General features: G+C 39.9%; 4 protein-coding genes and 1 long non-coding RNA gene across 8 annotated transcripts; 3 read left to right on the plus strand and 2 right to left on the minus strand.

The window, feature by feature from the left end:
• Positions 1-220: 220 nt before the first annotated feature.
• Positions 221-5,144, minus strand: LOC309716830 (tetraspanin-13-like). Its single transcript, XM_082550888.1, has 7 exons — positions 4,934-5,144; positions 3,392-3,559; positions 3,200-3,280; positions 2,010-2,120; positions 1,806-1,916; positions 1,577-1,677; positions 221-884 (listed from the first exon to the last, which is right to left on the minus strand). Exons 1-6 carry the CDS (start codon positions 4,994-4,996, stop codon positions 1,603-1,605), a joined length of 609 nt encoding a protein of 202 aa, XP_082407014.1. The 5' UTR covers positions 4,997-5,144; the 3' UTR covers positions 221-884; positions 1,577-1,602.
• On the plus strand, positions 5,080-6,850 carry LOC309716832. The gene is made up of 3 exons (XR_014279526.1): positions 5,080-5,157; positions 6,209-6,337; positions 6,783-6,850. It is a non-coding gene; the product is annotated as an uncharacterized lncRNA (long non-coding RNA).
• Positions 6,851-9,055: 2,205 nt separating this feature from the next.
• On the plus strand, positions 9,056-13,929 carry LOC309716829 (CD209 antigen-like protein C). 2 transcript variants are annotated; one of them, XM_082550887.1, is made up of 7 exons: positions 9,056-9,149; positions 9,485-9,565; positions 9,645-9,752; positions 9,833-10,027; positions 10,237-10,397; positions 11,487-11,611; positions 12,730-13,929. In XM_082550887.1, coding segments are annotated over exons 1-7 (819 nt in total). In that variant the 5' UTR covers positions 9,056-9,148; the 3' UTR covers positions 12,878-13,929. The 2 variants fall into 2 exon arrangements, with proteins under 2 accessions (XP_082407013.1, XP_082407012.1); XM_082550886.1 differs by having other exon boundaries at positions 9,062-9,248.
• A 1,725-nt stretch (positions 13,930-15,654) lies between these two features.
• LOC309717732 (uncharacterized protein) lies at positions 15,655-21,865 on the plus strand. Of its 3 annotated transcripts, none has more exons than XM_082552514.1 (8): positions 15,655-15,991; positions 16,350-16,421; positions 17,244-17,315; positions 17,580-17,684; positions 19,275-19,469; positions 20,158-20,312; positions 20,486-20,535; positions 20,754-21,865. In XM_082552514.1, the coding sequence occupies exons 1-8, from the start codon at positions 15,928-15,930 to the stop codon at positions 20,899-20,901; spliced, it is 861 nt and encodes a 286-aa protein (XP_082408640.1). In that variant the 5' UTR covers positions 15,655-15,927; the 3' UTR covers positions 20,902-21,865. The 3 variants fall into 3 exon arrangements, with proteins under 3 accessions (XP_082408640.1, XP_082408639.1, XP_082408638.1); XM_082552513.1 differs by having other exon boundaries at positions 15,660-15,991; positions 17,583-17,684; positions 20,420-20,535; XM_082552512.1 differs by having other exon boundaries at positions 15,663-15,991; positions 20,420-20,535.
• Positions 21,866-22,301: 436 nt separating this feature from the next.
• On the minus strand, positions 22,302-27,605 carry gpatch4 (G patch domain containing 4). The gene is made up of 8 exons (XM_082552511.1): positions 27,468-27,605; positions 25,343-25,421; positions 25,172-25,245; positions 24,989-25,081; positions 24,603-24,713; positions 23,911-24,026; positions 23,748-23,798; positions 22,302-23,505 (listed from the first exon to the last, which is right to left on the minus strand). Exons 2-8 carry the CDS (start codon positions 25,419-25,421, stop codon positions 22,857-22,859), a joined length of 1,173 nt encoding a protein of 390 aa, XP_082408637.1. The 5' UTR covers positions 27,468-27,605; the 3' UTR covers positions 22,302-22,856.
• Positions 27,606-27,738: the final 133 nt, after the last annotated feature.

Here is a 27,738-nt window from a genome sequence, read left to right on the forward strand (position 1 = left end):
AGAGTCGCTCACTCAGGGAAACAACATAGGTTACGTGATGAGGAGCGTGTATTTCCCCGGCCTTCATTATTAAAAGTAATCATCAGTGCATGCTTAGCCTTACTCTTCTTTACTGCCAGAAAGGCTTGGGTGGCTTTTATAGGGATAGGCTTGGATTTTGTTTTGGCCACGTGTTAAGTAAGCTTAGCGTGTAAGTAAGCTTCAAAAACTAGAAGATATGTTTCAAATGAAGTCTTAAACATTTATTTTGACAGCGTTTTTCCATTAACAGCTTTCACATTTGGTTTTCTAAAAAACAAACAGGAGACTTTAACTTAACCTAAACCCCAACTCCAACTGTAAATGAGTCAGCAGAGGCCTGATGAGTGTTAAATCAGCTTAACTTGATGACTGCCTTCACATAAATACCAGAACCAGTGAGAGTTATGACAGTAACATGCATCGAAAAAGAAAAGTATATGACTGACCATCCTTCAAAAAGACATCATTTTCAAGCCCACAGTCAACAGAAGCTTGGATTACTACGATCACATGACATAAGATTATCTCCATTTCAGTAAATAACTACTCATACTTGGTCTCCTTCTTTAACAGAGACATAAGTAAGACAAGAATCCTGACTTCAAATATATCTGTGAGAAAGTAATGACAGAAGCATAACAGGGAAAAAAAGAACAGTTCATTTAGAGAAGTGTGAGCAGCAGCATGTTGCTTATGTCGCACTCGAGACCAAAGTTGATTGTAGCTCCTGGTGACGTCCTGACAAAGAGAAAAGTCCAGCACACGTCAAACAGCACGTGCCTTATACGAGCACACAGCTGATTAACATGTTTCAGCACAAGCCGGCTTATATACAGTACACGAGTCCTATCGGTGTTTTCATCCTAGAAATTAAATGAGAAGAAGAATTCACAATGTTCACAGTGAGAAAAAAACAAAACATGCTTCTTATATTAAGTAGCAGTTATAAAAGAAAGACTGAAACCTTTAAAGATGAAATAATTCAAGCAAGAAGTTGAATTCATGATCACTTTGTGACAATGACATGTCAGCTTACAGAGAGCGAAGCATTGAATAACACAGACGTCTAATAAAATTAAAACCTTGTTTGCAATCGTACTTTTCTAACATTGCACAACATTTTACTGCCTGCACCATTTACACAGGGAGCTTTTATGCCATGTTGATTCACTGTGTCATTAGTAATAAACATGGCAGGGACTCCGTAGGTAAAACTGTTGCCTCACAGTGAGAAGCTCCTGGGCCAGAGCCACAGCAGGCATCTTTTCTTACGAGTAATATCTAAGCTAAAGCTGGATCCATTATTTTTTCCTCATTTCCTGTCAAATGCGTACAATTTTAAAAGTGTGGAGATATTAAACAGCCAAAGTTTAGGTAAGGCCAGAGTATGATACGGTTTGAATCATTTCAGCTGTGAGGCTTCGTGCTTTCAAAGGATGCAGGATTTTAATCCCGACTGTGCATCAAAAGTTGCAGACTCGTTTTAGAACTTACAAACACAGAGATAACTTCGGTTTATGAAACAAAAGAGAAAAAAAATGATTCAGCGGCGCACTTTTGGGTTGATTTACATGCGATCGGTTACAGGAAGGCTCTGGGATTGGATCGAGGATCTTTGAGGTTTCTGTATCTGTGGGTGAGCCAGACTCCAAGGACCTGAAATCAACAACAAATGAGCAGCTGTCAGTTTTCTCAGTATACAAAAACCTCCTGCAGCACACATCAGCACCCGTTCACAGCAGACTACAAGTCTTTTAGCTTCACTGTAATGACATTTTCCCGACCTCTGTGAAACTGAAGAAGAGGCCGATGCCGCCAACAAACTGCAGCACCTGCCCGGCATAATTCTGGAGGATGTCTGCACAGGCCACACAAGATGAAGTGTTAACGCAGACCTGGAGGAACAAAACAAGCAAACAAAACACAATCTTGACCAAGTTGCTTCTTAGAAGAAAATCTAGGAAATCTTTTCAGAGTGTTTTACTCACAGCAGGACACGAGCTGTTGTCCACTTGAGAGAAGCCGCAGCAGTTTAGAGTCCTCTCCAGGTCCTTCTGTGTGCCTTTAGACTTGTTCCATCCGGCCTCCAGCAGCAAGTTCTGCAGATGAAAATCAGCATCACTGGAGCTCAATTCATGTATACGAGACTTAAAAGTAATCCTGAAATGATCCTTTATTTAGACCTTGCATATTCTCATTGATTTGTCTCGCTTTGCTCCACAGTGAATTTTGCATGTGCCTCACAGAGCCACGCAAACATTCTTTAATTAAAGTCCTGCATTCAGTAGCTCCTTAAACAGAAATGACCAACTCTGAATAAGTTTGCTTTTTAGAGTATATTCCTAAATTGTTATCATTAAGCTCTACTATTTTTAGGATGTTGCAATCTGGTAGAGGAGTCTCAACAGTGTCAGTTCAAGCAGGCCACTGTGTTGACCCTGAGTCCACACATGTTGTCCTGTGATCAGGAAGCCATTATAAGCGCTATAAAACATGTAGGCTCTTTATATGGAGGAAGGAAAGCCTGCAACACTGCAGACAACATAATTTAGAAGACTTAGATATCAGTGTGTCACTGTTAAGGCACAGTAAGATCTAACATTAATGTTGCTTAAACTCAGATTTTTATTTGGCATGTAAATCAGGTGCAGCTCTGCTGTTAACTGTCTGAATGTACAAAGCTAAATATAATGTAAATAGCCTGAGTGCAAATTTCTGCCTGCTGATTCTACCACTTTGTTTTTTTACATATTCGTATTCACCGTTGTGGAGGTCCCAGAACAGAGACATGAAATCAATTATAAATACTGCGTTTCCACATAAAACAATCTTGTTTTAACTACAGTCCCTAACACTGAAGCTACCAGCAGTTCTCCAAGTTTGTTCCTGGGACTAAAAGTCCCATTTGTGTTTTTTAAAACCTGAAAAACCTAATTATGATTTATATTTTTAATGATTCATCTGAATCTGCACAGTAACTACAATCAAGCATCTATAACTGAGTAAAATATCAAAGAGTGACTCTCAAAATACAGAAGAAACATAGCGGAAATACTCAAATATAAAAACAATACTGGAATAGAGCCGTTAAAGACGTTTGTCTGCCTGTAACTGTCTAAAAGCCAAACGGTGTCCAAAATATTGTTTGGATTGTTGAGAAAAGACTAAATAAACTTACCTGTTGATCTTTATTGAGAGCCAGACATGCACAGGACACTGAAAACTGCAGCACAAACACTATGGAGAGAACCATCATGTACTGGACCAAGTTGAGGACGTTTAAAGTGTGTTGTTGCTATGCCTACGAGCCATTAAAACTCAGGACACACATCCACTAGAGCATAAAATCCTGGATTTGTGTGAAGGATACAAAGAAGAGCAGGACCTGGTGGTGCTTTAGGGCACCGCACAGACCCACAAAGGCAACAAAGAACAGGAAGACTCCCACGCCGATGACCCCTGCCACCACCTGGATACTGGAGACCAGGCCAAACCATTTCCCCCAGGCTGCCACGCCAATCAGCAACAGGCTCACCAGCTGAGGGGGAAAGGTGTGATAACACAAGGAAAAAGAAGGAAAAGTCTCATTTTTTAAGTCTGGACCAGGAACTGTTTTTAAGGAGGGGCAGGAATCAACTTTCAAGGTGCTGATTGCAGAATGAAACTAAGCTCACTAAGCAAGTAAAATCGGAATATGCTCTCCCTTCATTTCTTTCACTACATCCATGAAACTTCCCTGAGGTCCTCTTTTCCTCCTGCCTGGCAGCTTCTTTGTCCACTATATCCTCCATCTCTCCTCTACAGTAGCCATTTAAGTATTCCTGTGTTATATTAGTTTCTACATCAACGTGTTGATAAAAATTTTGAACTTTGGTCTCAACACTATTTACTTTAAAGCTTTAGTTGTTTATTTTTTGCAGATTAGAAAAGTTCTATTTCGAGATGTTCCCGTGAAGGAACATTTCAGATTGAACTGCCTCTTCTGTCACTGCTGCTTGAACTGAGTGGCCGTGGCTCATACGTGGAGGATCCTGCCCAGCGTCTGCATCACTTACTGAGAGAATTGAACACTGCAACACTGAAAATCTTTCTTCACTTTTTTTCTAGACGGTGATTTGATGAGCTCTTAATTTTGTTCCATTTTATGGAGCTTTAATCAATTTGATCATTGATTCATTCATTTTACCTGTCAGAGCTTATCCTAGAAATCTACTATGACATCATGGTGTGTCATTATAAAGCTGCTTAGCAACAGCTACACCATTAAAGTCAATTAATCATTAATCATTTTGGTCTAGTAAGTGATTATGAGTACTTTTACTTAAATTCTTTTGTTTGTTTGTACTATTACTTAAGCAGGATTATATTTTTTACTAAAAGAGTGCAAATACTTGTTTATGTATGAGGGCACCTGACCCAGTGTATGCTACACTTTTTAAAATTTCTGATGAAATAATCATATTTCCTGTGTGAAGCCCGTTTGAGAAATTTCCTTTTATGACATTACATTAACAATTTGACGCTTCCTGTGTGCTTTTTTAAATGTTTTACAGCTCATGGGAAAGCAGTAAACAGCACTCAGTTTGATTATTAAACAAAACAAGGAAGAAAGGGCCACATAAACACTGCTGATATATTAAAGTTGGGCCTAATACTGGATCAGCTTTCAAAACGTCATGTTACGCACTTTTTTGGCACTGGAAATAAAAGTTGAAGTAGAAAAATAATAAAAACAGTAATAAATAACCTAAAAAGTAATCATTTACGCATGCCACCTCGTTGCCATGGCAAACACGCATTTTTCCCCCCCTCCGCTCTTAGTTGTAAATTAACCGACTAGAGAGGTCTCACGTCAACTGGCCCTCAAGGAGACATTTTACCCTCCAGCAAACATCAACATATTTCAACTCACCACATAAAGGATGTTGAGCGCGCTGAGTGCGTTCTTGGTGCAAACGAATCCGCCGCAAACCATCGCTGCTCTCGGGACAAAACGTTTAAAAACGAGATTTCTTCTCCTCCAGCTCTCTCGGCGTGCCTCTCTTGACGTTAAGGGTGGCTGTACCTGCTGATCTGCAGGTGGAGACCCGACAGGTGCTTCCTGGAGAGATCCTGCGCGCTGATTTGTCAGCTGAGGTGACTCACTGATTGTTGTTCAAGCAGTTGATTGCAGAAATTTCGAGATGATCTCACAAGAAGATTTCACAAAGTTACTTTGGTTCATGGTAACTTATTCATTTTAACGATTAACATCTCATAACGCAGAAGTAAAGGTCCTCTCACAGGACATGATTTAATTTGCTACAATGATTTGGAGTTAAATCCTCTACACAGTAGGGACTATGTTACTCTATAGTTCCCCCTTGTGGATGAAAAGTATATCACAGATGAAGAGTATCGAGGTTTTCTTAATTCGCGGACCACCACGTTCAGCAAAAACAGCTCGTTTAGATCTCAAATGGGCCAAATTAGAAATTGCTGCATGTTTGTTTACATCTCTGACTTACATGAATCTGTGTATTTGCATTCCTGTTTCAGAGATGGAGCGATAAAACATACTAAATGCATTATAATACAACACAATGCTGCTTCTTTATTTGTTGAATGACGGTTCGAGCCCCGGCTTGGACAGTCTCGGTCGTTGTGTCCTTGGGCAAGACACTTCACCCGTTGCCTACTGGTGGTGGTCAGAGGGCCCGGTGGCGCCAGTGTCCGGCAGCCTCGCCTCTGTCAGTGCGCCCCAGGGTGGCTGTGGCTACAATGTAGCTGACATCACCAGTGTGTGAATGGGTGGATGACTGGATGTGTAAAGCGCTTTGGGGTCCTTAGGGACTAGTAAAGCAAATACAGGCCATTTACCATTCATTTCTTTCACTACATCCATGAAACTTCCCTGAGGTCCTCTTTTCCTCCTGCCTGGCAGCTTCTTTGTCCACTATATCCTCCATCTCTCCTCTGCACATGCACAAACCATCTGAGCAACACAATGCTGCTTCTTTATTTGTGCCAGCAGAGCTTCATTACAAATGATAATATCAATAGATATATAACATCAGCTTGTGTCAAATCCACACGAGCTTCAGATTATCTCAGTATTTAGTTGTCTCCCCTTTTTGTTTAAATGACAGCAGTCTCATAGGTCATAGGTCACATTATCCTAATATGTTCTGACATTTTTTTTCTTCAGAGCTTCATGCATGAACATGATTGTGTTGGAAAGTCCAGTAACAGTCAGCAATCTTTGGTTTTCTTTGGTCTTCAAAGCCTCGAGGTGTGCTCACAACAACAGTTTCCCCAAGGTGTTTCATATTGTAAGGTAAGGACCCTACAAAGAAGCAGAGATTGCTGATTGTTTTGGGTTATCCATGTTTTCTTAACATTATTCCATTTGAATTAATTTTATATAAATATACTTATATTTTAATTGATTCTCCAAAAGTTGATTCTGTTCATCTGGACGTTTTCAGTGACGTCTTCAGTCTCAGCTGACTGCAGGTTCACTGGGCTGGTTTCAGTCATTATGCAAATGTCCTGTTTATAAGATTGGGGAAAACGCTACGTCCAGATGAACAGAATCAACTTTTGGAGATTTACTTAACTGGATGATTGATCATACATCAAGACATTTTAATTGATTACACTTAATTGAATTGAAGTGTAAACAGAGAAAACCCTAACAATCATATTCCTAGTAACCCCAATAACAAGCGATCTCACTTCACACACAGTTTCAGACTCTGTCATGTTTCCCTCTGTCACAGTGCTTCTGAATCTTCTGAACCTTGAAGGACACCCATATTTCTAACAGGGGAACAAAGACTGCAGGTTGATTTAGCCAAAAAAGATTGATGTATGATCAAATCTACAGTTACCCCCAAGTCTTTAGTGGACAGATCCAAGTCAAAGAAATGTCAGTTAACTTTTTAAATTACTCTAAACAATTTTATTTTTTAAAATTTGAATTATAATAAAGAATATAAAATATTTGATTTTTGTCTTTATTTCTGTTTTTAAGTCCTTAAAGTTTCTGATTATTTGCATGTTTGCATGAAACACACGTTGAACTCTTAAACCACACTCTACATGTATTTGCAGTTATTTATTTGTAAAAAATCTTTGGAATCATGTCTGATTTCCGTTCCACTTCTCACGTGTGCACCACTTTGTGTTGGTCTTTCATGTGGAATTCCAATAAAATTGATTCATGTTTGTGGCTGTAATGTGACAAAATGTGGGAAAGTTCAAGGGGGCCGAATACTTTTGCAATGCCACTGTAGTTTTTAATGTTTCAATCAATCAATCAATCAATCAATCAATCAATCAATCAATCAATCAATCAATCAATCAATCAATCAATCAATCTTTATTTATAAAGCACTTTTCATACAGAGAAAATGTAGCACAAAGTGCTTTACATAGTTAAAAGCAGCCCACCCCACCCTCCAACTCACTCCCCACACTCTCAATACACATATATCCCCCCACCCCCACCCACACACACATACACACACGCGCACACTTAAAGAGTAAAAATTGGGCTGGGCTCGCATGAGCCAAGTGAGGAAACATTATAACAGGGAGCCGTCTGCACCGGGAGCCGGTCACAGACCGCAGCCTCCGGGCTGGGCACACAGCCGGAGGGAGGCCAAGGAGCCCCCCAACCAGGCTGAGAGGACCCCAGAGACCCAGCAGCCACGGTCAATAACAGCCCCGGTGCAGAGAGCGCCCTCCGAGGAAACACTGGAGATATGACACAATACGATATATACAGGGTAAAATGATAAAATAAATAAGAACAGGATACAATATAAATATAAATAGAGTAAGAAGATTAAAAAATGAATAAGAATAAAATCAAAAAATATTAGGTAAATCCTAAATTAATAATAGAATAACAGGATAGAATAAATAAGCATAAAATAAATAAACGCTAAGTAAAAGCTAAATTAAAAAGGTGGGTCTTGAGCCTGTTCTTAAAAACATGTACGTTCTCTGCGGCCCTGAGCTCCTCCGGCAGGCTGTTCCACAGACGAGGACCATACCACTGAAAAGCTGCCTCTCCGTGAGTATGTGTCCTGACTTTAGGGACAATCAAAAGGCCAGCACCAGAGGACCTCAGGGTCCGCGAGGGTTCGTATGGTAAAAGCAGATCTGAGAGATAAGAAGGCCCAAGACCATTAAGACATTTAAAAACCAATAAAAGAACTTTAAAATCGATCCTGAAACACACGGGGAGCCAGTGCAGCGATTCTAAAACCGGTGTAATGTGGGCCCGCCCTCTGGTCTTCGTCAGCACACGAGCTGCCGAGTTTTGCAAGAGTTGTAAAGTTGAAATATTCTTCTTAGGAAGACCAGAGAGCAGGGCATTACAGTAATCAATGCGACTGGTAATAAAAGCATGCATCAGCATCTCCGTGTTTCAGTGGCATTGATTGAACTGTGATGATTGATTGTACTCAGTACGTACAACGTCTGCCATGTAGGTTAACTGAAGTGTGCTGGAAGTTTTAACCTTTAATGTGAAGCCTAAAAATTGATCACACATTTGAAGTTTCAACACAAACTGATCCAAAACATTAAGCTTTATTGTGGCTGATTTATTTCACTGCTGTATTAGATCAGTTTGAGCTGGATGTGCCTGATAATTTGGAAATGAACTGGAAGTTAAAAGTTAGCTTTGGTTGACATCTGCCTACAAACAGTGTCGAGGTGAACTGATGAAATTCATCATTATTACAATAACATTCATGCTGCAGTTACTTAGTTTTGACCTTTGTAAACTAACACACACACACACACACACACACACACACACACACACACACACACACACTTCTTTCACTGAAGGTAATTGTTTGTTAAACTCAAATGAAAAAAATGACCCCACTAGTATCCTGGAAACGTGAGTCTTCCACTCTGCGACAGCCGTCGCTTTGTTCTGACATATTTTTTCTCGTCTTGCAAAACTATCTAAAAAAAGAAAAATGTCCCTCTAATAACCACAACCCTCCCGCTTTCTGACAAAAAGAAGAAGTGCAGATCTTGCAACGGTCCACTTCTCTGCCTCTAAACTTCACTTACACTGACCAGTAAACCCACAGTGGCTGTTTGACTCCGAGATTAACAAAGTAAGTACCGCTGACAATAAACAGCAAACACATAAATAATGGTGGAAGAAGAGAATTATGTGACAGTGATATTTCAGACAAAGAGAGATCCAACATACGGTGAGTGACAGACTTACTTTCTTCCCTTTCATCGCCAAAACTGTGATGTATGTGGTTTTGGGGAACGATCAATACCAGTTGGTTAATTCTGGCGATGTTATGCTACCCAGCATGTCAGTTCTTTCCTAGCACTGCTATTTTTGGTGATCTAAAAAGTAAAGTTTAATAAATAATCCCCACAAAGAACAAACTACAAATGAGTTTTCATTTCCTTTAAACTCTTTTTGTTTTTCCAGTGACGCCAAAAGACACAGAAACAATCTACGACGAGGTGAACACTGAGGACAGGAAATTGGATGCATCCCTTGTAATAACAGGTTATTTGTGGTTTTCTGAACAAATAAATGATATTTTTTATTCAATCATTAAAATAAACATTTTTTTCTATTCTTGTAGAGAATAAAGAGTTAGCTCCACCCTGTAGTCGGCTTGCGTTGGTTGTGACAGGTCTGGTGATTATTTGCCTCATCTTGGTGTCAGTCATCATCGGCCTCAACTTCCGCTGTAAGTCCACCTGCTGTGTATTCAAGGACTTTAGTGTAATCAGACAATAACACTAACATCTGTTTCTTATCTGACTGCAGTTAACACAGTGATGAGTGAGCAGCAGCGAGAAATGGCCAACATCACAGCACAGAACCTGCAGCTGATGACACAGAAAACATCCTCAGAGCGACAGACAGAGGAGCTGACCAGACAGAGAGACCAACTCAACTGGACCATCGGAGTCATCATGGAATATCAGGAATTTTCAGTGGAAAAACACTGCCCACAGAAAGGTGAACATGTCTTAGTTTCATATAATTTTATGTTACTTTTTGCTCACTTCCTGTCACGACTCCCACCGGTGCAAACATGTTTTTATTTGAAGGTTTAATGTTTTAAACTGTTTAAAAATCTTCAAATCTAAAAAACTCTTTGTAACGTATTGTAAAGTTGGATTTCTAAAATGATTCTGGTCTTGTTGTCCCTTTCTTTTTTTGATCAGTGTGTAAACCTTGCCTGGATGGCTGGGTGCTGTTTCAGTCAAGCTGTTACTTTTTTTCCCAACATCAATATTCGTTTTATTGGAGGAGCTGGGATCAAAGTCGTGATCAATGCAAAATGTATCAGGCGGCTCTGGTAGTGATCGAAAGTCAGGAAGAACAAGTGAGCCAGATTTCATTTGTATAGATTTTTTTAAAGTTTAAATAAAGTGAAAGAGCGTTTTCATACACAGAGAGGAAAAACAGTGTCAAAGTTCAAGCGATTTAGACAGGAAGGTTTGAAGAGGAAGTTAATGCAACTATAATTCAAAGTTACCTTCCTTCAGTTCAGTCTTTTCCCACCTCTTTGCCATTTGACTGGATTTTAAGAAAACATATTTCTTCCTCACTCAACACTTAAAAATACTGTAAAAATGGAAACTGCAATCTCTTATTTTAAAACTATTCAGATTCTTGTTCTCTGAAGTGCACTGGGGTTTGCTTTATATTTGAGTTGTGTTTTGATTCAAGCAGGCCTCAACTTGTACTTAAAAAGAAAAGAGAAATGTTCAGGAAAAAGGAACTGCAAGCTTTGAGTGTTCCCACTAGCTCGCTGCTCTCTTTAAAATAGTCTTTGTGGCCTCACTTCCAAATTCAGTAAATGACATGATCTTTGGTCAGAGCTGTGGAAAAGAAACCAGCGATCATTCCTACAGAGTCCCCAGCGTGTTTAAAAAGAGAGTGAGAACGACTCTTCATACATCAGACAAAAGATAGTCGAAGTAAAAGGCACAGGCTGAGAGTTTAAAAGACCAAGAGAAAAATGTTCTTTAATCTGATTGGACAAACTTAAATTCATTTTGAAGAGCTCCAAACTCTAAGCGTCAGATCAGAGTTTGCAGTTTGGAGAGATCATCTGTGGACAGATCTGAAGAAGGTAATTCAGCAACACCTCCCAGGCAATCTGGTCTAACAAGCCCACAGAGTCTTAGCCAAGGAACCCAGCAGCTGTAACTACAGCCAGCAGTCTGGATAGTTGTGTAAACTTTGTCAATATGGGTACTGAGTGTTGATTTCTTGAGGGAACAAAAGCCAGTTTTATCCATTTAAAATGTAAACATAGTGTGCAAAAAAGGAAAACCTTGTTATTTTTTTAAACCTGTTTGTTTTTATTTTTTGCTGTTATAGACGAGTCATCGTTCTTTTTATCTCAAAGGAAAACTAAAACCCGACTATTATTATGTGGCAGATAACACATGTATTACAAATTTAGGAATTTATCAGCAACCACACTAAGGACTACCACGCTGATGATAAGCACGGCTACTGGATCGGTTTGAGAGCAGAGAGCCCAAAGGACACGTGGACGTGGGTAGATGGAAGTAACCTCACTGTGACGTAAGCATGACCCCCGCCCACCACCACACATACAAATACTTGCCTATTATATCTTACTTAGCTCATCTAATTGACATAATGCTTTCCCTAGCTGCTTAGCCTAACTCTAACCATCACAAATGCCTAACCACAACCTAACTGTAACCCTGACACTAAAACCACATTTGAGCCTCAAAAATGCCTTCAAACTCATGAGGCCTACAATTTGGGCCCATAAGGACTGATGGTCCCCACAAGTATAGTAACAGTCAAAGTTTGATCCTCACAAAGATGTATAAGTGCAAACACACACACACACACACACACACATTTTTACAACACATTGTAAATACCCTTTAAAAAATATGGAATGGAAGTAAAAAGCAGAACAAAAAAATTGTTTCAACATTCCCTCTTCTAATAACAAGAAGTTTAAGATTTACAGCCACAAGAAGTTTACAGTATGAACCAATTCCAAATAAGTTTGAGTTAAAACAACCTTTAGGCTGGAATAGCTCAAGGAAGTGACGATTAAGTCGAATCAGCACATGTTGATGGCAGACTTGTTTTCTGTTTGCATTTTCTCTTTTCATTTGTGAAATGAAAAAACACAAAGTGTTTTCATTCAACATAAAAAGACGTCTTGCATGCATCCAAGTAAGGAAAACCCTGGCTAACACTGTTGTGTGACTTGTGTGTTCTCAGCTCCCACCACTGAGAACACACAAGTCCTAATAAACAACAAACTTATTTGTAGCAGAGTGAAAAAAAAATAAAAGCTGTTAAAAACTCTTCACTGCATCCATTGCTTGTTTCTCAAAGATGATTTTTGACCTTTGACATTTTTCTTAAGCTTCCACATCCGTGATGGACTCGGTTGTGGTTTTCAGAACATCTAAGTGTCTGACTTTTGCGAGACCAAACACAAGTGTGCAGTTATGGCCTCTGTGTTGGTTAAATTGCCTCGATCCCTGTTACCATCAGGAATGCTGTGTGTGCAGAGACTGACACAGATCATTGACTTATTTTTGGTACCCAAGCACTCCACGTGCTGAATTTCAGAAATACAATAAAGATTATTTTGTCAAAGGTTGAAATGTTGAGTAGGCATACAGACTGACACTATGTGACTTTTTTAGGTACTGGAAAATGCAACAAGATGTCAACAGAAGATATTGTGCTTTAAGCCTACCAAAAGCGCCCCCTCTGGCCAACTGGGGCAAAGAGAGCTGTGACATGAGAAACTGTTGGATCTGTGAAAGACGAGCGTTAATTAAAGCAGATTAGGAATCAGTCCCAGTAATAGAATTGTTATTTAATGTGACAGTAACTCCTTGTGTTTTTTGAATTAAAGGCAATGAGTTTTTTTTCTGTGTCAAACTGATTTTGTAAAAAATAAGTAATTTCTTTGTTTTGATTTATGTTCAGTTACATTTTGAAACAAATGCTGCAGAATCACACACCACGTTTGAGCTGCACTGCAAAAGCATTTGTACTTTTTTGTAATCATATGTGCTCTTTTGTCATTACTATGGGATTTCTAATGTATTAGATGGCAAAAGAAACATATTCCGATGCATGTAAATGCAGAGACAGGCATGAATGTGTTTATGTTACTATTTATTACAGTTTTTGCCCGTTGCTTGAACACTATAAACCCATGCTTAGACTAAAGTAACACAACGTGAAGCTGTTGTTACCATACCTCAAACACATGTACCCCTACCTTAAACAAAAGCGCTACTTTGCACCCCAGTACCAATTATGCAACACACCTACTCCCTCATGCAACACACATGGTCCTGCATGCTACACTCTATTTCATACATAAGACACTTCGCTCACAAAATGAAATCTCAGGGTGCCATTCGGAAAACACATGTATCCAAAATACAAAACACATCGGGTAATTGCAACCACTCAAATACACACCTGAAGGCACCTACTTGCAAAACCGAACACCAATTAGCCAACTACAAAAAGCCCTCAGCGTAGCCATTCCAAGAACTTTGCAAGCATGGATGGAGGGAGAGCAAGAGGATATTTACCCCGGTGCCTAGCGGGAGAGGACATTGCTTGCGATGTTGATGAGGTCCTGTGGCCAGACCCCAACAGACGGCGGGATCCATGAGCCCACTTATGCACAATTGTCATGGTTTTTTGTGTTTACAGTATAGTGTTTTTTCTATTGCAGTACTATTGTGTTGTTGTTGTTTTATTTGCTGTACCTGTATTCATGGTACTGCAATGTACAGTATTGAGTAGGTCTATTTGCGTTTATGGTTGTTTGGAAATGTGTCTCCTGTAAATGTGCCTTCTGAATAAACAATGGGAATCAAGGACTGCAGTGTTTTATGTACAGCAGACTAGTGTGTTCCCCCTGATCTGTGAGTGTTTGCATATGGTGCAGGTATGTGTCATTTTGTCAACAGAGTTACATTTTGACAAAGGAATGTTAGGTTTTGACAGCAGAGTTTAGGTTTTGGGAGTAGAGTTTCAATTTGGCACAGATGTGAATGGTATATTTCCCAGTGTTGTGTCATGTGTACTTGTGTGTACAGTTTTGGCACAGCGAGCGGGGTTTTGCAAAATGTGTTCAAGCAGTGGGCAAAAACTGTAATACTACATGTTTGTGAAACTTCCCTTTCCACTTGAGGAAGTGACAGTCTGTTCATGCTCATTGGGCGTAAATTGTAAGCATCTTTATTCCTTTTATAGTAACAGAAACCAAGAATCTGAACAATAATAATAATACGTGTGTGTGTGTGTGTGTGTGTGTGTGTGTGCGTGCGTGTGTGTGTGTGTGTGTGTGTGTGTGTGTGTGTGTGTGTGCGTGCGTGCGTGTGTGTGTGTGTGCGTGTGTGTGTGCGTGTGTGTGTGTGTGTGCGTGTGTGTGTGTGTTGTGCCTATTGTCTAAAACTAAAACAGTGTGTAAGAAATTAACTGGCTTATCCTACAAGAGACTCATGTTAAAATGTTCAATGTTATTATGAAAAAAAGTGTTTCCAGCTTAAAGTGGTTTGGCCGGTGTGGACAGCTCCCACCTTCATAAAAACTGTGATTCTTTTATTTACTCATTCATCTGGACACTCGTAAGGCTGATACCTAAGAACACAGGCAGCTGGAGCAACAGCTGTGTGCTCGGCCTCGCCTCCACTGAGCTGTGCCTGTCGCAGTATTTTGATGCATTTAATAAAACTAATCGTTGAATGGAAATCTGTCTGTGACCAGTTTACAGTTTTTACACATTTTGGTTTTTTGTCTGTTTTACAGTTCTGGTCAAATTCCTTTTTCCCATCAAGTTTTTGTTTCCATTCATAATAATTTACTACAATTTCTTATGCTTTTATTGTTGTTGTTTATTGACTTTAAAAAGTGCAATATAAATAAATAACCAGAATATAAATGATGTAGTAGTTCATCACATCTCCGGTTATTGCAGCGTGTGAAGTGCAGAAAGAACTTGTAAACTGGGGTAAACTGCACAGACAAATGAGAATTAAAGTTCATTGAGAATTAAAAGGGGCTCGCAGTAACTTCCCGGACAAATTCATCAAATACATCACCAAATAAAAGTGTTTGTGTTCAACACCACCACTCTCTCCACGGTTATGATCCACAGGATCCTCCCTGTCTAACAGGATACAAGTGGCAAAGTTATCACATCATTTAGTGTTTAATGGAGTTCTTTTGTCGTCATTTTGACGAATGTTAAGTCAATAAATTTGCTAAATAGTGTGAATTGAATATTGTTCATTACATCAGGACAACGGTTTGGCTGATCCATGATTACTGTGTGAAGGTTTGATTAATTTTTCTTTATGAGGTGCAGTGATGACAGACACCTCACCACTGCAGAGTCTCACTGCTCCTTGGGCCAAACGAGTTGCAAAAATTGCGATCACTCGCCTCTTCCTTTTTCGTACTGTGACAGACATTTTTCATCACAACGTTTTCACCTAACACGATGTCTCACAACGACATCGATCATCAGTTAAGAAACAACGCGGACGTTGCACCAGACAGATATGTGACAGGTTGGTTTGTTGGGTTAAAGCCCAAATGTGTTAACTGCTCTTAGCGTAACGGTGTGTTACAGAAGCAACATAATTCCGAGATCAGGCATGTGTATGAACACGTTGAGGAGTAATAGGAAGAGGAACCGCGGGTTTGTTCTGTGCCAGTTACAGCTGGAATTTCATATTGTTTTATGGTGCGTGTGACACCCCACCCACATGATGGGCATGTGGGTGGGGTGTCAGTAACACTCTTTTAACAGTCCGCTCCTGTTGAGGCCAGTTTTAGTTTTCTTTGCGCTGAAGGCAATTTGGCTTTTAATGATGGAGGAAGAAGTCAATTATTCCACAATGGTTTTCAAAACTGGTGCTTCACTAACAAAAGGTAAGTTACTCTCCTCCTTCATTCAAAAATGAATCACTGATAAGTCTGACTGTTTATATCTTTGTGAAGTTGCCTGATGAAAGAACGCTGCTCTGTTCACATCATATCATCCCGTTTTTATTTAAAAACAACAAAAAGATTATTTATCATTAAAATTCGGAAACATTCAAATCACTAGAAAGCACAACATTTCTATTTTATACGCCAAGTCATGAGCTCAGACTTATCTTTTTGAGTTTATCACATTGTTTGGCTTTATCATAAATGATGTGATAAAGCTAGTTTGAAAACTAGCACATGGCACACATGTCAGACTTGTTGGTATGAATCCCTGCATTCAGTCATTTGTGTCTTCTAGAAAAAATCCAGGACTCAACCATTTATTCTGAAGTTAAATCTAAAGCGCCTGCTGGTCCTCCTCCTGCACCTGGTAAGTTATAACGTTCATGCAGATATTACATGAGCAACAAAGCAAATTCATGCTTTAAACTTTCTGTATTTGACAATGACACAGCCTGAGAAAACAGACCAACACAAGTAATGCAAAAATACTGCAACCACCTGCAGAGACTAAGGCAAGTCTTGAGTAGTACAAAATCCATAGAGGCTGGGGTCTGTCACACCAGGCAACATCCCAGGTGCAGCCTGTGTAAAGATGCCCCTCAGACAATCCAGCACATAACTGCAGGGTGCAAGATGCTAGCAGGCGGGACATACATGGAACGCCATAACCCAGTGGTCGGCACAGTATAAGAGATAAGATAAACCTTTTTTAGTCCTCACATGGGAAATTTGTTGGGTCACGGCAGGAAGTGAACAGTGCAAAGTTACAAGCAGGAATAATTAAGAAAAACATGGAATAGAATAAAATAACATAGAATAAAATACTGTGTTATGTTGGAACAGATCCAGTGAGACTACAAACCAGTGGAGGCTAACCTAACGAACATAGTAGTGGTGGACAAGCAGTTCACTTTCAAAAGTGTTCATTTAACAGTTAAAGGAGTCAACACATATAGACACTTTTCTAGTGTCAGGTTTAAAACTCACTGTGTTAATTTAACAGTGGTGATTTTGCAGAGTGTGGTGTGTGAGGGGAAGGAGAAGGAAAGAAAAGGGGAACATAGAGCGACCTAAGAGATCAATGATATGCTTTAATGACACATGACTGCGCATTTTGTAATTCTGTGGGTTGTGTTGTTGTCAAACTCATCTCTATGAGTCCATTCGTTTAGTTATTTCTGTCTTCCAGAAAAAAACGAGGACCCAGCCATTTATTCTGAAGTTAAATCTAAAGCGCCAGCTGGTCCTCCTCCTGCACCTGGTAAGTTATAAAATCCCTTTTTCATCTTCACTAATTTAGCAGCAAAATGTTTTAGACCATCAGTGGAACAAATGTATTCACTACCTGTATGTCTTTGACAACATCTGACATGAACATCTGGTGCCTCAGTGGTCCTGAGAGGCTAACACAACAGAGCCTAAGAAAACAGACAACACACGAGCAAAGGAATGAGCTGCAGCATCACACAACAGTAAAAGTCCATGTGACAGTTTCTCATAATAATGACGTCAAATTTCTCATTAGAAGCAGAAGGCAAAGCAGCTGCATGCTCCAATTTCCGTCTACTGCTGGCATGTTTGGAGATCCTTTGTGTCCTCCTGCTGGTGGGCATCATCGCCATCATCTACAGTAAGTCTGAGTTCAGCACACCAAACTCTATTTAGTTTTAGTTTTATTTTGTTCTGGATTTTTGCATGTTTCCAGAGAGTGGGTTTGCTCGTTTCAGCTGTTTTTTTTTATTAGTTTCACTGTTTGTTTACCTTTCTTAATTATTATAATATGGAGGGTAATTAACAGGGGCAGATATTACAATACAAAGACAACACCATGTGAAAGCAGCTGAGTCACAAATTTGACCAAAAAATAGAAATAAAAAATAAATAAAGACAGTTTTCGTCCTATTTTCAACTTTATTGTTACATTTAGTTCTCATGTTCTCCCAAAAGTCTAGCTTTCATTTTTATTTTAAGTAAATAAAATATTTTTATGCATTGATTTTCTAATTCTCTGTTTAGTGTTGGTTCTGCTCAACAGAATTTTACTTTGATATTTGGTGTTTTTAAACCATCAAAGGTTTGATGGTTTTGAGTTTTCAGTGCCAGCTGTTATGCAGTTTGCTTTACATCACATTACATAATAAATGCCAGTAAAGATTTTTGAATTATTCTTGAAGATCTGATGTGTGATTTAAGTGTTAAGTTATTGTTTCTGAGCAGTCCACAATAACCTTACAGAACACTGCAGAACCTCATGTTATTTCTGAAGTTTTATGAACAAAAGGTGTATTATAATTATTGTTAGTAGTAGTAGTATTCCTGAGTAAATGAAACTTGGCTAATTTGGGGTGATTTTTAGGCTTGAAGTTACATAGTGAAGCTTTGTGAAAAGCTCGACCTGCTGCGTGAGTAACGACAGTGACATTAAAGAGTAAAATAAGGAAGTAATGGTTCTATCCAGCCTAAAAAACCATATATGTGGTTTGTTTTGCTTCTCCAGGGCATTATAGGCATCATGTGATGTGGCAATGAAAAAAGAAAGGATTGGTTAGCTGCAAAAATGTGTGAACTCTGTGAAAACTTTTCACAACTCTGTGAAAATGACTGAAAATGCTAGTGTGGACGCAGAGCGTTTTCAGATGAAAAGGCCGTTTTCAAATCTATCTGGGCTACTGTGGACGTAGCCTGAAATTCATCAAACCCATCCATCCACCCCATCCTCCTCCCTGTGCAAACCCTGTTAATTTCTAACACATATTTATTCCTACTTAGCTTCTGTCTTGATTTAATGGTTGTTTGTGGATCAGTTAGTTAAACGTACTCATTACATATTCACTGTATGTGGAAAAACCTTCAAAGCTGTTTATAAAGGTGGCTTAAAAAACAGAGATTAATTTTTCCCCGTATAACCTGAACCATTTATTTTTTTTAATCTCTTTCCCACTAAAATACAAAACTGCATTTTATTACTTGTTACTCGAGCTTTCTGTACCTCTAGTGCCTGGATTTTAATTTAAGGCTAATTTTCCTTTTTACTATTTATTACCTTCTACTGGTGGTTAAAAAAACATTTTATTATACATTCATGTTTTAGTGTGTTTGGTGTCTTCAGCTTTGTCTCACAATGAAGACAGGAAGAGGAGGCTTCTCTGTTAGGACTGGATGTGAACCCTCATTGGTCGGCTGTGATGATGAGTGCTGTGCTGTCTTCTCTCCTTCACAGTGAGTTTGCTATTTAAGGTACAGGCAGCAAACCTCAGTAACCTCACAGCAGAACATCAGCAGTTGGCCATGGAGAAGGAAATCTCAGACAATAAAACTCGGGAGCTGAGAAGACAGAGAGACAATCTCAACTGCACGCTGGAAGTCATCCTGAAGTTTGATAACTTTCCAGTAAAAGATTACTGTCCTAATAAACGTGAGTGCTTCATTGTGCTTGTCTCAGAAGTTAATAAGCTTCATATGTCAAAATTTTATTAGGAGCTGAAGATGATCAACAGTATGATAGAGTCATGAGAGTATGAACGGAGAATTTATGTGACAAATTTAAATAGAAAACCACAAAACAAGTAAGCGTGCAGGTTGGGAGAGATGATTTGAACTGGTCACAAAACCCAGGAAAAGAGTTATATTTGAGGTAAAGAGCCTCAAATATCATCTAAAATGTACAACAATTTATTTTGACTTTACCGCACATGGAATCTGTTCTCCTTTGAACTGACCTTCAACCCCTGCGCATCAGTTGGCAGTATGTCCCACATGTTTGTTACAATTCTCAGGAGTGAACGGCTCACCCAACATGCGATAACGCATAGATGCATATTTGCCACACCAAAACCAATAAAGCAAACCAGCACCTCACCGTCTTTTGCCTTTCTCTAAAACTAAGGATCTGTCCATTAAGTTTAAGGGAAGCTTAAGAATTTCTCATTAGCAAAATCAAGGAATCTCTGTGTTCTCATTGTTTCCAGAGAACGACTCATCAAAGCTACTTTAAAATGGAAAGTAGAAAAGAAAACAGTGTGAATCTTTTAGCTTTTTTGCTACATAATTTGATAATGTTGTTAATGAGCCTACGTTGAGTCTAGTTTCTAATCTCCTTGCAGAGTGCCAGCCATGCCGCAGTGGCTGGATCCTATTTAAGAACAAGTGCTACCTGTTTTACAATGAGAACGCCCCCTGGAAAACTTGGGAGGAAAGCCGAGTGTATTGCAAAGGCAAAGCTGCAGATCTGGTTGTTGTTGACGATCTCAAAGAGCAGGTGAGCTCTAACAACAAGACCACAGCACAATTACAGCCATGATATTTTCTTACATAACTGATGATAATTCATAAATGTCACTGAATGACGAATGATATGACCCACAGGAATTTCTCAGTAGTCACATAAAATCTTACTTTAGTAAAGACCACGGATACTTTATTGGGTTACAGAAGACAGCAAATAACTGGGTCTGGATTGATGGACACAATGACACGCTGAGGTAAGAAAACTGTCTTACAGCTACAGAACAAAGTTACAGCAGTGGTGGGAATGACTGAATGATTAATGATAAAATAATATCGTGATTTATATGCCAATAATAATAATATTGGATAAAGTGATTTCAGTAAAAGAAGATGCATTATGAAAGAAATTATGCAGAAATAAAATATTTGGGATGTTTTTACACATGCTGACGTTCATGTCCTGCTTTTATAGTTACTGGATGAAGGAGATGTCAGACACTTCAGTCTCATATGTGCTGATCATCCCTGGGACGAATGCCACAAAAAGCTGGGTCAAAGCGAACGGTGACTTTCAGAACAAATTCATCTGTGAGATAGACGCCCTGCTTTTGTCCACTTAGTTCCAGCTGCCGTTCTCTGTGTGCTCTTCCACGTTGCCATCCATGCTCCAGATACTGTCTGCATTATTCGTTTCTCATCTTTATAATGGAGGATGGAGAACTTGTAGTTTTTCAGCTGCTGCAACTATTTATGAAAACAGACTTTGAGCAGACCAGTGTGTGTGTCGCCAAAAGGCAGAAATAATGCAACACTGTACTTTTACACCGCACAACATTGCATGTATTGATTACATAATTCATGTTGCAAGTTCCATCCCGTGTCAACCTCAACGCTGTCTCCATCTGTCTCTGTTGTAAAGTGACGGAGGTTCAAGGAAAAGTTGAAAGTTCAACTTTTGGGGTTTTGTTAATCATCTATTTAAAATAACAGCGTGATGCAGATGTTTTAAAGCCCTTTTTGATGGAAAGACAGTCACTGCACTTCACATGTTCAGCAGGCATATTTATCTTTTTAACTTTTTGATTCATCTAGGAAGAAATTTGAGATACAGTAACACTTTAAGGATTTTTCTGAGCCACCGTAGCAATGACAAAGGGTCGAGTCAACAAGATTTTTCGACCGTTTTGTTATTTTTAATAGTGAAGTGAGGATAGTGTTCAGCATCTGAACACTCACTGAGCTGTCAGTTTAAAGAAACATTTAAATCACAACCAACACTGATGTTGAAACTCAGGTAAATGAAGGTCGAACATATATTTAATTAATGAAATGATCCAAAAGATCATAAAAAGACACATTTATTCTACTATTCAGTTTTTTAATCTTTGGTGACTCGAACCAAGATATTTGGTTGGAATTGAAGGCAAAAGGGTCATTTATTGTTGTTACTATGGACGCATTCTTCTCACATCTTGATTAAAGGAACAGTTCACCCAAAAATCTTTTCCCCCTCTGGCCTGTAGTGCTATTTATCCATCTGGGTTAGAGTTGCCAGGTTTTCCAGATATCCACTGAAGACACATCTGCTTTCTCTTAAATACAGTGGGAGTACATGTGACTCACCTTGTGGTGCTGAAAAACATTTGAAAAACTCAGCAGTAATATCTCTTTTTAGAGATCACTCGTGGTTACTCAAGAAGGGAAACAAATTCCTTGTTTAGGCGTTTTAACGTAGGAACTATTTTATTTTCTATCATCTTCACAAAAAAGCTTACAGCTAATCAACATTACAGCTCAAGAATCTCATCAAAGTTTACATCTGTCACAAGTGTGTGCGTCTTGTCCCAGGAACACGCTGACACACCTGTCAGGTGACTAAAACTCTGCAAATGATCTACGCACATGAATATTTTCTAATTCCTACAAAAGATACAAACATGTTGTATATTTGTTTACTTTGTTGTTTAAAATGTTTATTTACGCAAAGACAATTTTAAATAAAAGAATCAAAAGTACAAAAGTCTGCTGAGTCTGATCATTTAATTTGCATATAAAAACAGCATGTGTCACAATACTCCGCGTCCTGCACCAGTACTGTAAAAACAGCTGGGGTCTCCGTCATGTTTACCTCCCAGAACAACTAAACTGACTCCAGCTACAATCGCTGAGGTTAGAAAAGCCACGTCTGGTTGTGATGGATTATTTAGGGCACATTTCATGTTATAAAGGCAATCTTTAAAAAAAAATCATCAACTTGTCTAAACAGCATCGGGCTTGTAATGCGCATCACCTGCTGGATGTAGTTAAAGATGTTTTCCAGTTTGCTGAAAACATCCAAAGTTCCTTTACAGTCCATGTTTAGACTGTAACTCACCGAGTTCCTCTAATATCGACTAAACAAAGCTAAACAGGAAGCACTCACATGAAACCTCAGCTGATTGTTTTTTTTAAACCACAATTTCACTTGTTTATTCTTGCTGGTCGACATTGATGATTCAGGTTTAGCACCACAGACGAGTACACTGGGAAGCACGTCCTCTTCAGACATGGAATTAGATTCCCAGTTAATCACACACTAGTCTTTAGACTTCTTCTTCTTCCTCTTCAGAGGAGGAGCCTCCTCATGTGTACACATTTTGTCCTTTTTGCACTTTTTCCTTTTCTTCACTGACTCTGTGACGTCTGAGTCCTCCAGTCCTGTGTGATTTGATTGGCTAGGCTCCTTACAGTCACTGTCATTTTCCTTTGGGGGTTTAGAGGATTTCTTCTTCTTCTTGCCCTCGTCAGCATGCATCTCAGCAGTCACCTCCTCGCTCTCTGCAGCCGGTGAATGCGTCTCTTCGACTCTGTTCTCCTCCACTTTGTTCTTCTTCTTTTGCTTCTTCTTCTTCTTCTTGTGCGAATCATCTGCCTCACAGTTTTCTACATGGATCAAATCCTCATCAGTTCTTTCCTCGGGATCAGCGCTCTTCTTTTCCTTCTTCTTCTTTTTCTTTTTAGGTTGAACATCTGTTGTGGGAGTTTCACACACTCCATCACTACTCTTCTCATTCATTTTCATCTTTTTTCTGCTTGTCATCATCTCCTCCTGCGTCTCTAAACGGGAGGCTGGAGGAGGAGCACTTGCTGGTTGGTTCTTCTTTCCATACTTGGCCATGAACTCGGCCTCCTGCTGCTCCAGCCTGGCTAACTTGGCGCTCATGGTCAAGCCGTGCCTGGCTCCCCTAAAATAACAGAAGCACAGAAAACTGGGTTATGCTTTTTTACAGTTCTTTGATGTTTTTTATGTCTGTGAAGGTTCTCAGTCATCCAGGTCATCGTAGTCAAAGGAGCTTGCAAAGAAAAGCGTCTGGACTTCTTTAAGTTGCTTCAAGCAACTTAAAGAAGTCCAGACGCTTTTCTTTGCAAGCTCCTTTGACTTTGATGTTTTTTTCCATGTTGAATTCTACAAATCATATCATCTTACTTGTGAGCTGTGCGTCCTCCACAAACCTTCATAAGATCAGTGTCAGAAAGCCTGCAGAGAGTCAGACAGAAACCTCACGATGTAACTTATCAGATAAAAGGTCCGAATACAATTCCAAGTCTCAGTTGCTGATGAGATCAGATGTTGTGAATGTTAGTCTTACTTGGTGGTGCTGGACAGATCCATCCTCTGCTCATCCTCCTCATCAGAGCTGCTGCAGTCATCTGAGCTGGAGGCCTTCGGCTCTGGCTGCTCCTGACCAGACAGCAGCGTGGCAGACTGAAAGAAGAGCCAGCCGTTTGTTTGTTAGTGTGAATAAAATAAACTACATTTAAAAACACAATAAGCGTCCATGTCATGCACAAAAGTGTCATAATGTCCCACTGTAAGGCCCGCTTTAGACTAATGTGGGGAAACTTTGCAGAGCCTACGATGTGAACTACATAAATGGCCGACGTCGTTGACGCTGTTTATGCTTTTGCTGTTACTGTGTGGTCGTGTCCCCGTGTTTTATAAGCCGTGCCAGACGGGTTCCTGCTCTTTGTTACGGTCAGTTTTTGGGGTGTGAACATTTTTACATTTCTTTGTACTTTCCTTCATGTCCTCTCAGTTTCTGCAATCGCACACGAACGCTACAACAAAGGTGGAGGTCGAGGCGACGACATACCTGCTGCTCGGTCAGATTTGGGGACCGCAGCATTGTTTTTGTAGCCATTTTGATTTTCTTGAACGAGACGCTCTCATGACTCATCGCGTAACGCCAGTGACCAGCAATGAGTGGCAAGCAGTGTGATGACTGAACTGCAGTAAGTACAACAAGAAGGGACATGCAGCTGAAAGACAGCAAACAATTACCTTGACAAAGCATCCATACAGCTTATCTTTAGCCAGTGTCGCTTTCCTCGGCTTTTTATTGGAGATCATCCCATCCTCTTCTTCTGCAGTCTTCTTCAGCTTAATCCCATTCTGCATCAGAAAACCAGGAAACACGTTAACGCTGTGTAAGTGAACAAACCAGCTGCTTCCACTCGGAGCCTGAATGGAACTGATGTGAACGTTAAACTGAGTCTGGGCCTTGTTGCAGCTTCCATCCACTCCTCAGAGGTGGTGCTCTGAAACGTCAAACTGCTCCTAAAATCCTGAAACTATTCTCACACTGAAAAAACAGCCGCACTCAGGTGGACGAGCTAAATAAATAAGTACGAGCAAAACCTAAAAAATAAAACAAATGAGCGACCTACTTGATCAGACTCCACCTGCAGGCTGGAGGAGGCTTTATTGAAGACATGATCCCACCAGTGGAAGGTGAACTGCTCCCCTTCTTTATGGCCAACCTTGCAGAAGAAATGTAAATGGCCCTCTCAGCTTAAACCTGTTTTAGCGTCAACACAAGCGTCTGCTGCATAAAGACGAACAGCACTTACTCCTCCTTTGTCACACTTCACTTTCACCTTGATGGCCTCCGATATGCCGTTTTCAGCTCGTCCCAGTCCTTTACCTGAGGAGAGAAAGCGCCGATCAGACTCCTGCACCTGAGCGCCGACCCTCACGAGCGCTGCTTTAATGTCTGAATGAAGAAGTTCAAAGTATGTTACCGTGCTCCCAGCCGTGGCGAAGGAGCTGCTGCTCCGCAAACTTCAAGCCACGACTTTTCTCTTGAACGACTTCTGCCATCTGCACACAGACACAGTTAAATGTAAGCAAACCCATTCAATTCTTTTTTTGTATTTCTGGACATTTGATAAATAAAAACCATGTTACACCTGAGTAACTTAAACCCTTAAAACAGTTAAGTATGCAGAGAAAACCTAGCGTGTGTTCTTAGTTGATTTCCTGCTGGGCTGAGATCATGGCTGTATGTTTGGATGCTCTCAGCACAGCATCCATGGTGTGATGCTGCAGGACTCCCTCTCCCACACTTCCTATCAGAAATAATATGTAATGTCTACCTACCTTTTAGGACTGGGCGATATATCGAGTTTTTAAATATATCAATATATTTTTATACGAGATAAGAGATGTGTGCCATAAAGTGCAAAATAAAGAATGTGTGAAACTGCGTCCCGCCCCGAAACAAACCACCTTACAGAACTCGTATACAGTATTTTTCGGGCTATAACCTTACATTAAAATGCTGTCATTTTCTCAAAGATCGACAGTATGACATGTATGAGTTCTCCTTACTGACCGCGAACCGATTTTATGTGCTACACGGCGCTCAGCAACCTGCCAAAAATGCTTTAGTACGACTTTGCTGAGCTACGAAACTGCACCGCTTGATGGTTTGTCGGAGCATTACGGCTAGCGTAGTCAGAAGCCTCGCGGAGTGATACGTACTGTGCTTCAACGTAATATTACCGTATTGTGTGTGTATAAGGACCATAAATGGCACCTGTAAGAGACACGGTTACAAAGAGGATTTCAAACTCCAGGCTGTCAGTCACGCAGTACAAGTTGGGAACAGAGCAGCTGTGAAATCTGCCTCTTTGTTATTATGCTCAGCGTCTGTTAGTTTACATTTCGACTGCACAATTGTGAGCTTTTTGTTATGCACAAAAACAACACTGTTTTCTTTTATTTATGGAGCATTATTATTTAATAAATGCTGATAATTTATTTCTGAGTAATTTTTTCATGTACATCTGCGCTGTATGTGAATAAAAGTGCCTGTGTGACATCTGGGACACAGCTTAGACTAAGAACTCTTTTTGTTCTTATTTAATGGCTTTAAAAAATATCGAGATATATATCGTGTATCGCCATCCAGCTAAAAAATATTGTGATGTGAATTTTAGGCCATATCGCCCAGTCCTACTTCTTTTCCTCACTTGGTGTAAGACAAATCACCCACAGGAGAGGTGGAGGAGTGATGGAGAGAATAAATTAAGATTTTCAGGTAATGGTTGAAAAATAAATGGCACTCAGGGAGCAGGTCAGTCACAAACACACATCTGTATGTATTGTGACTGGTGAGTTTTACAGGGTCCTGTCTACTGTTCTTACTGTGCAACAGTTGCAGTGTTATGAATATAAAGACCCTAAAGGAGACGAGACCTTCCCTATTATTGCCCTTCAGCTCTGACTATCCCACCTCCCTCATAAAGAGTCTGATTGTGCTTTTTGTCCACAGCAAACATTTTCTTATTGCTTTTCTTAGTCAGTTCTTGTTTTCATTCGCAGATTTTACTTCATTAGTGATAACTTTTTTAAAAAGCTCCGATTTCTCATTTCCTAATAATTACACTGATTATCTGTGTTTTTGGAGACTTGGTGTATCGACGTATTTGATGGAGAGCAGCTTGACTCAACTCCGGTTTGAAACGTGCAACAGAAATAAAAGTTTGACTTTGTGTTTCTGACTGTTGATCTAAAGACTTTTCAAATGTTTTAAACATCCAATATATTTTAAAGGAATCGTTTTATCCACGATATTGAGACATGTCGCGCACGGTTAGCCTATAAAACCAGTCTGCTTCTCTTATAAGCTGCCGTGTAACTGCAGAGAGGTTTAAAGCAGATCTGAGGACCTGAGCAGGTTTAAGAGTGAAGTTAAAACTGGTGAATTTGCGCATTCTGGGATGCTAACTGAACCGGTTTCGCTCTTTACACTGGACGAGCTGATGCTAACAGCTAGCGTTAAACACCTGATGTTCACGGCCGTTTCTAGACCAATGTTTCCCGAACCTTCGGCGACACAACAGAAATAACAAGTCCACAAACCTCCGTTTGTTTCTGTCGAACTGTTTCACTGAAAAACGTGAGGACTGGAACCGTGCAGGAGCATCAGAGTGTAAACATGCGGTGCCAGCAGACCGCTGACATGACACCGGAAACACGTCACGGAAGGGAGGCGGTAACCCCCCCCCCCCTTTCCCAATAACTTTATTAACATGTGCATAAATTAAAGGAACCAAAACAAACAAACAAAAACCCAGTAATTGCTGTATTCACATCTGTTATATCACAGCACACAGAGACACATAATAAATGA

This window comes from Aulonocara stuartgranti, assembly GCF_965226115.1.
Source record: "Aulonocara stuartgranti genome assembly, chromosome: 11".
Taxonomy (NCBI): Eukaryota; Metazoa; Chordata; class Actinopteri; order Cichliformes; family Cichlidae; genus Aulonocara; species Aulonocara stuartgranti.

Excerpts from the sequence above, each read along its gene's own strand:
- LOC309716830 (XM_082550888.1), bottom strand. The coding sequence starts at position 4,996 with ATGGTTTGCGGCGGATTCGTTTGCACCAAGAACGCACTCAGCGCGCTC. Across the intron at positions 3,281-3,391 it reads ACCAGGTCCTGCTCTTCTTT|TACATGATGGTTCTCTCCAT; the intron begins GTATCCTTCACA and ends AACTTGGTCCAG. Across the intron at positions 1,678-1,805 it reads TCTTCTTCAGTTTCACAGAG|GTCCTTGGAGTCTGGCTCAC; the intron begins GTCGGGAAAATG and ends TGTTGATTTCAG.
- LOC309716829 (XM_082550886.1), top strand. The coding sequence starts at position 9,188 with ATGGTGGAAGAAGAGAATTATGTGACAGTGATATTTCAGACAAAGAGA. Across the intron at positions 10,398-11,486 it reads TCGAAAGTCAGGAAGAACAA|GAATTTATCAGCAACCACAC; the intron begins GTGAGCCAGATT and ends TTACAAATTTAG. Across the intron at positions 11,612-12,729 it reads GGAAGTAACCTCACTGTGAC|GTACTGGAAAATGCAACAAG; the intron begins GTAAGCATGACC and ends TGACTTTTTTAG.
- LOC309717732 (XM_082552512.1), top strand. The coding sequence starts at position 15,928 with ATGATGGAGGAAGAAGTCAATTATTCCACAATGGTTTTCAAAACTGGT. Across the intron at positions 17,685-19,274 it reads CATCATCGCCATCATCTACA|TGAGTTTGCTATTTAAGGTA; the intron begins GTAAGTCTGAGT and ends TCTCCTTCACAG. Across the intron at positions 20,536-20,753 it reads GGACACAATGACACGCTGAG|TTACTGGATGAAGGAGATGT; the intron begins GTAAGAAAACTG and ends CTGCTTTTATAG.
- gpatch4 (XM_082552511.1), bottom strand. The coding sequence starts at position 25,421 with ATGGCAGAAGTCGTTCAAGAGAAAAGTCGTGGCTTGAAGTTTGCGGAG. Across the intron at positions 24,714-24,988 it reads TGCAGGTGGAGTCTGATCAA|AATGGGATTAAGCTGAAGAA; the intron begins GTAGGTCGCTCA and ends TTTCTGATGCAG. Across the intron at positions 23,799-23,910 it reads GATCTGTCCAGCACCACCAA|GCTTTCTGACACTGATCTTA; the intron begins GTAAGACTAACA and ends GACTCTCTGCAG.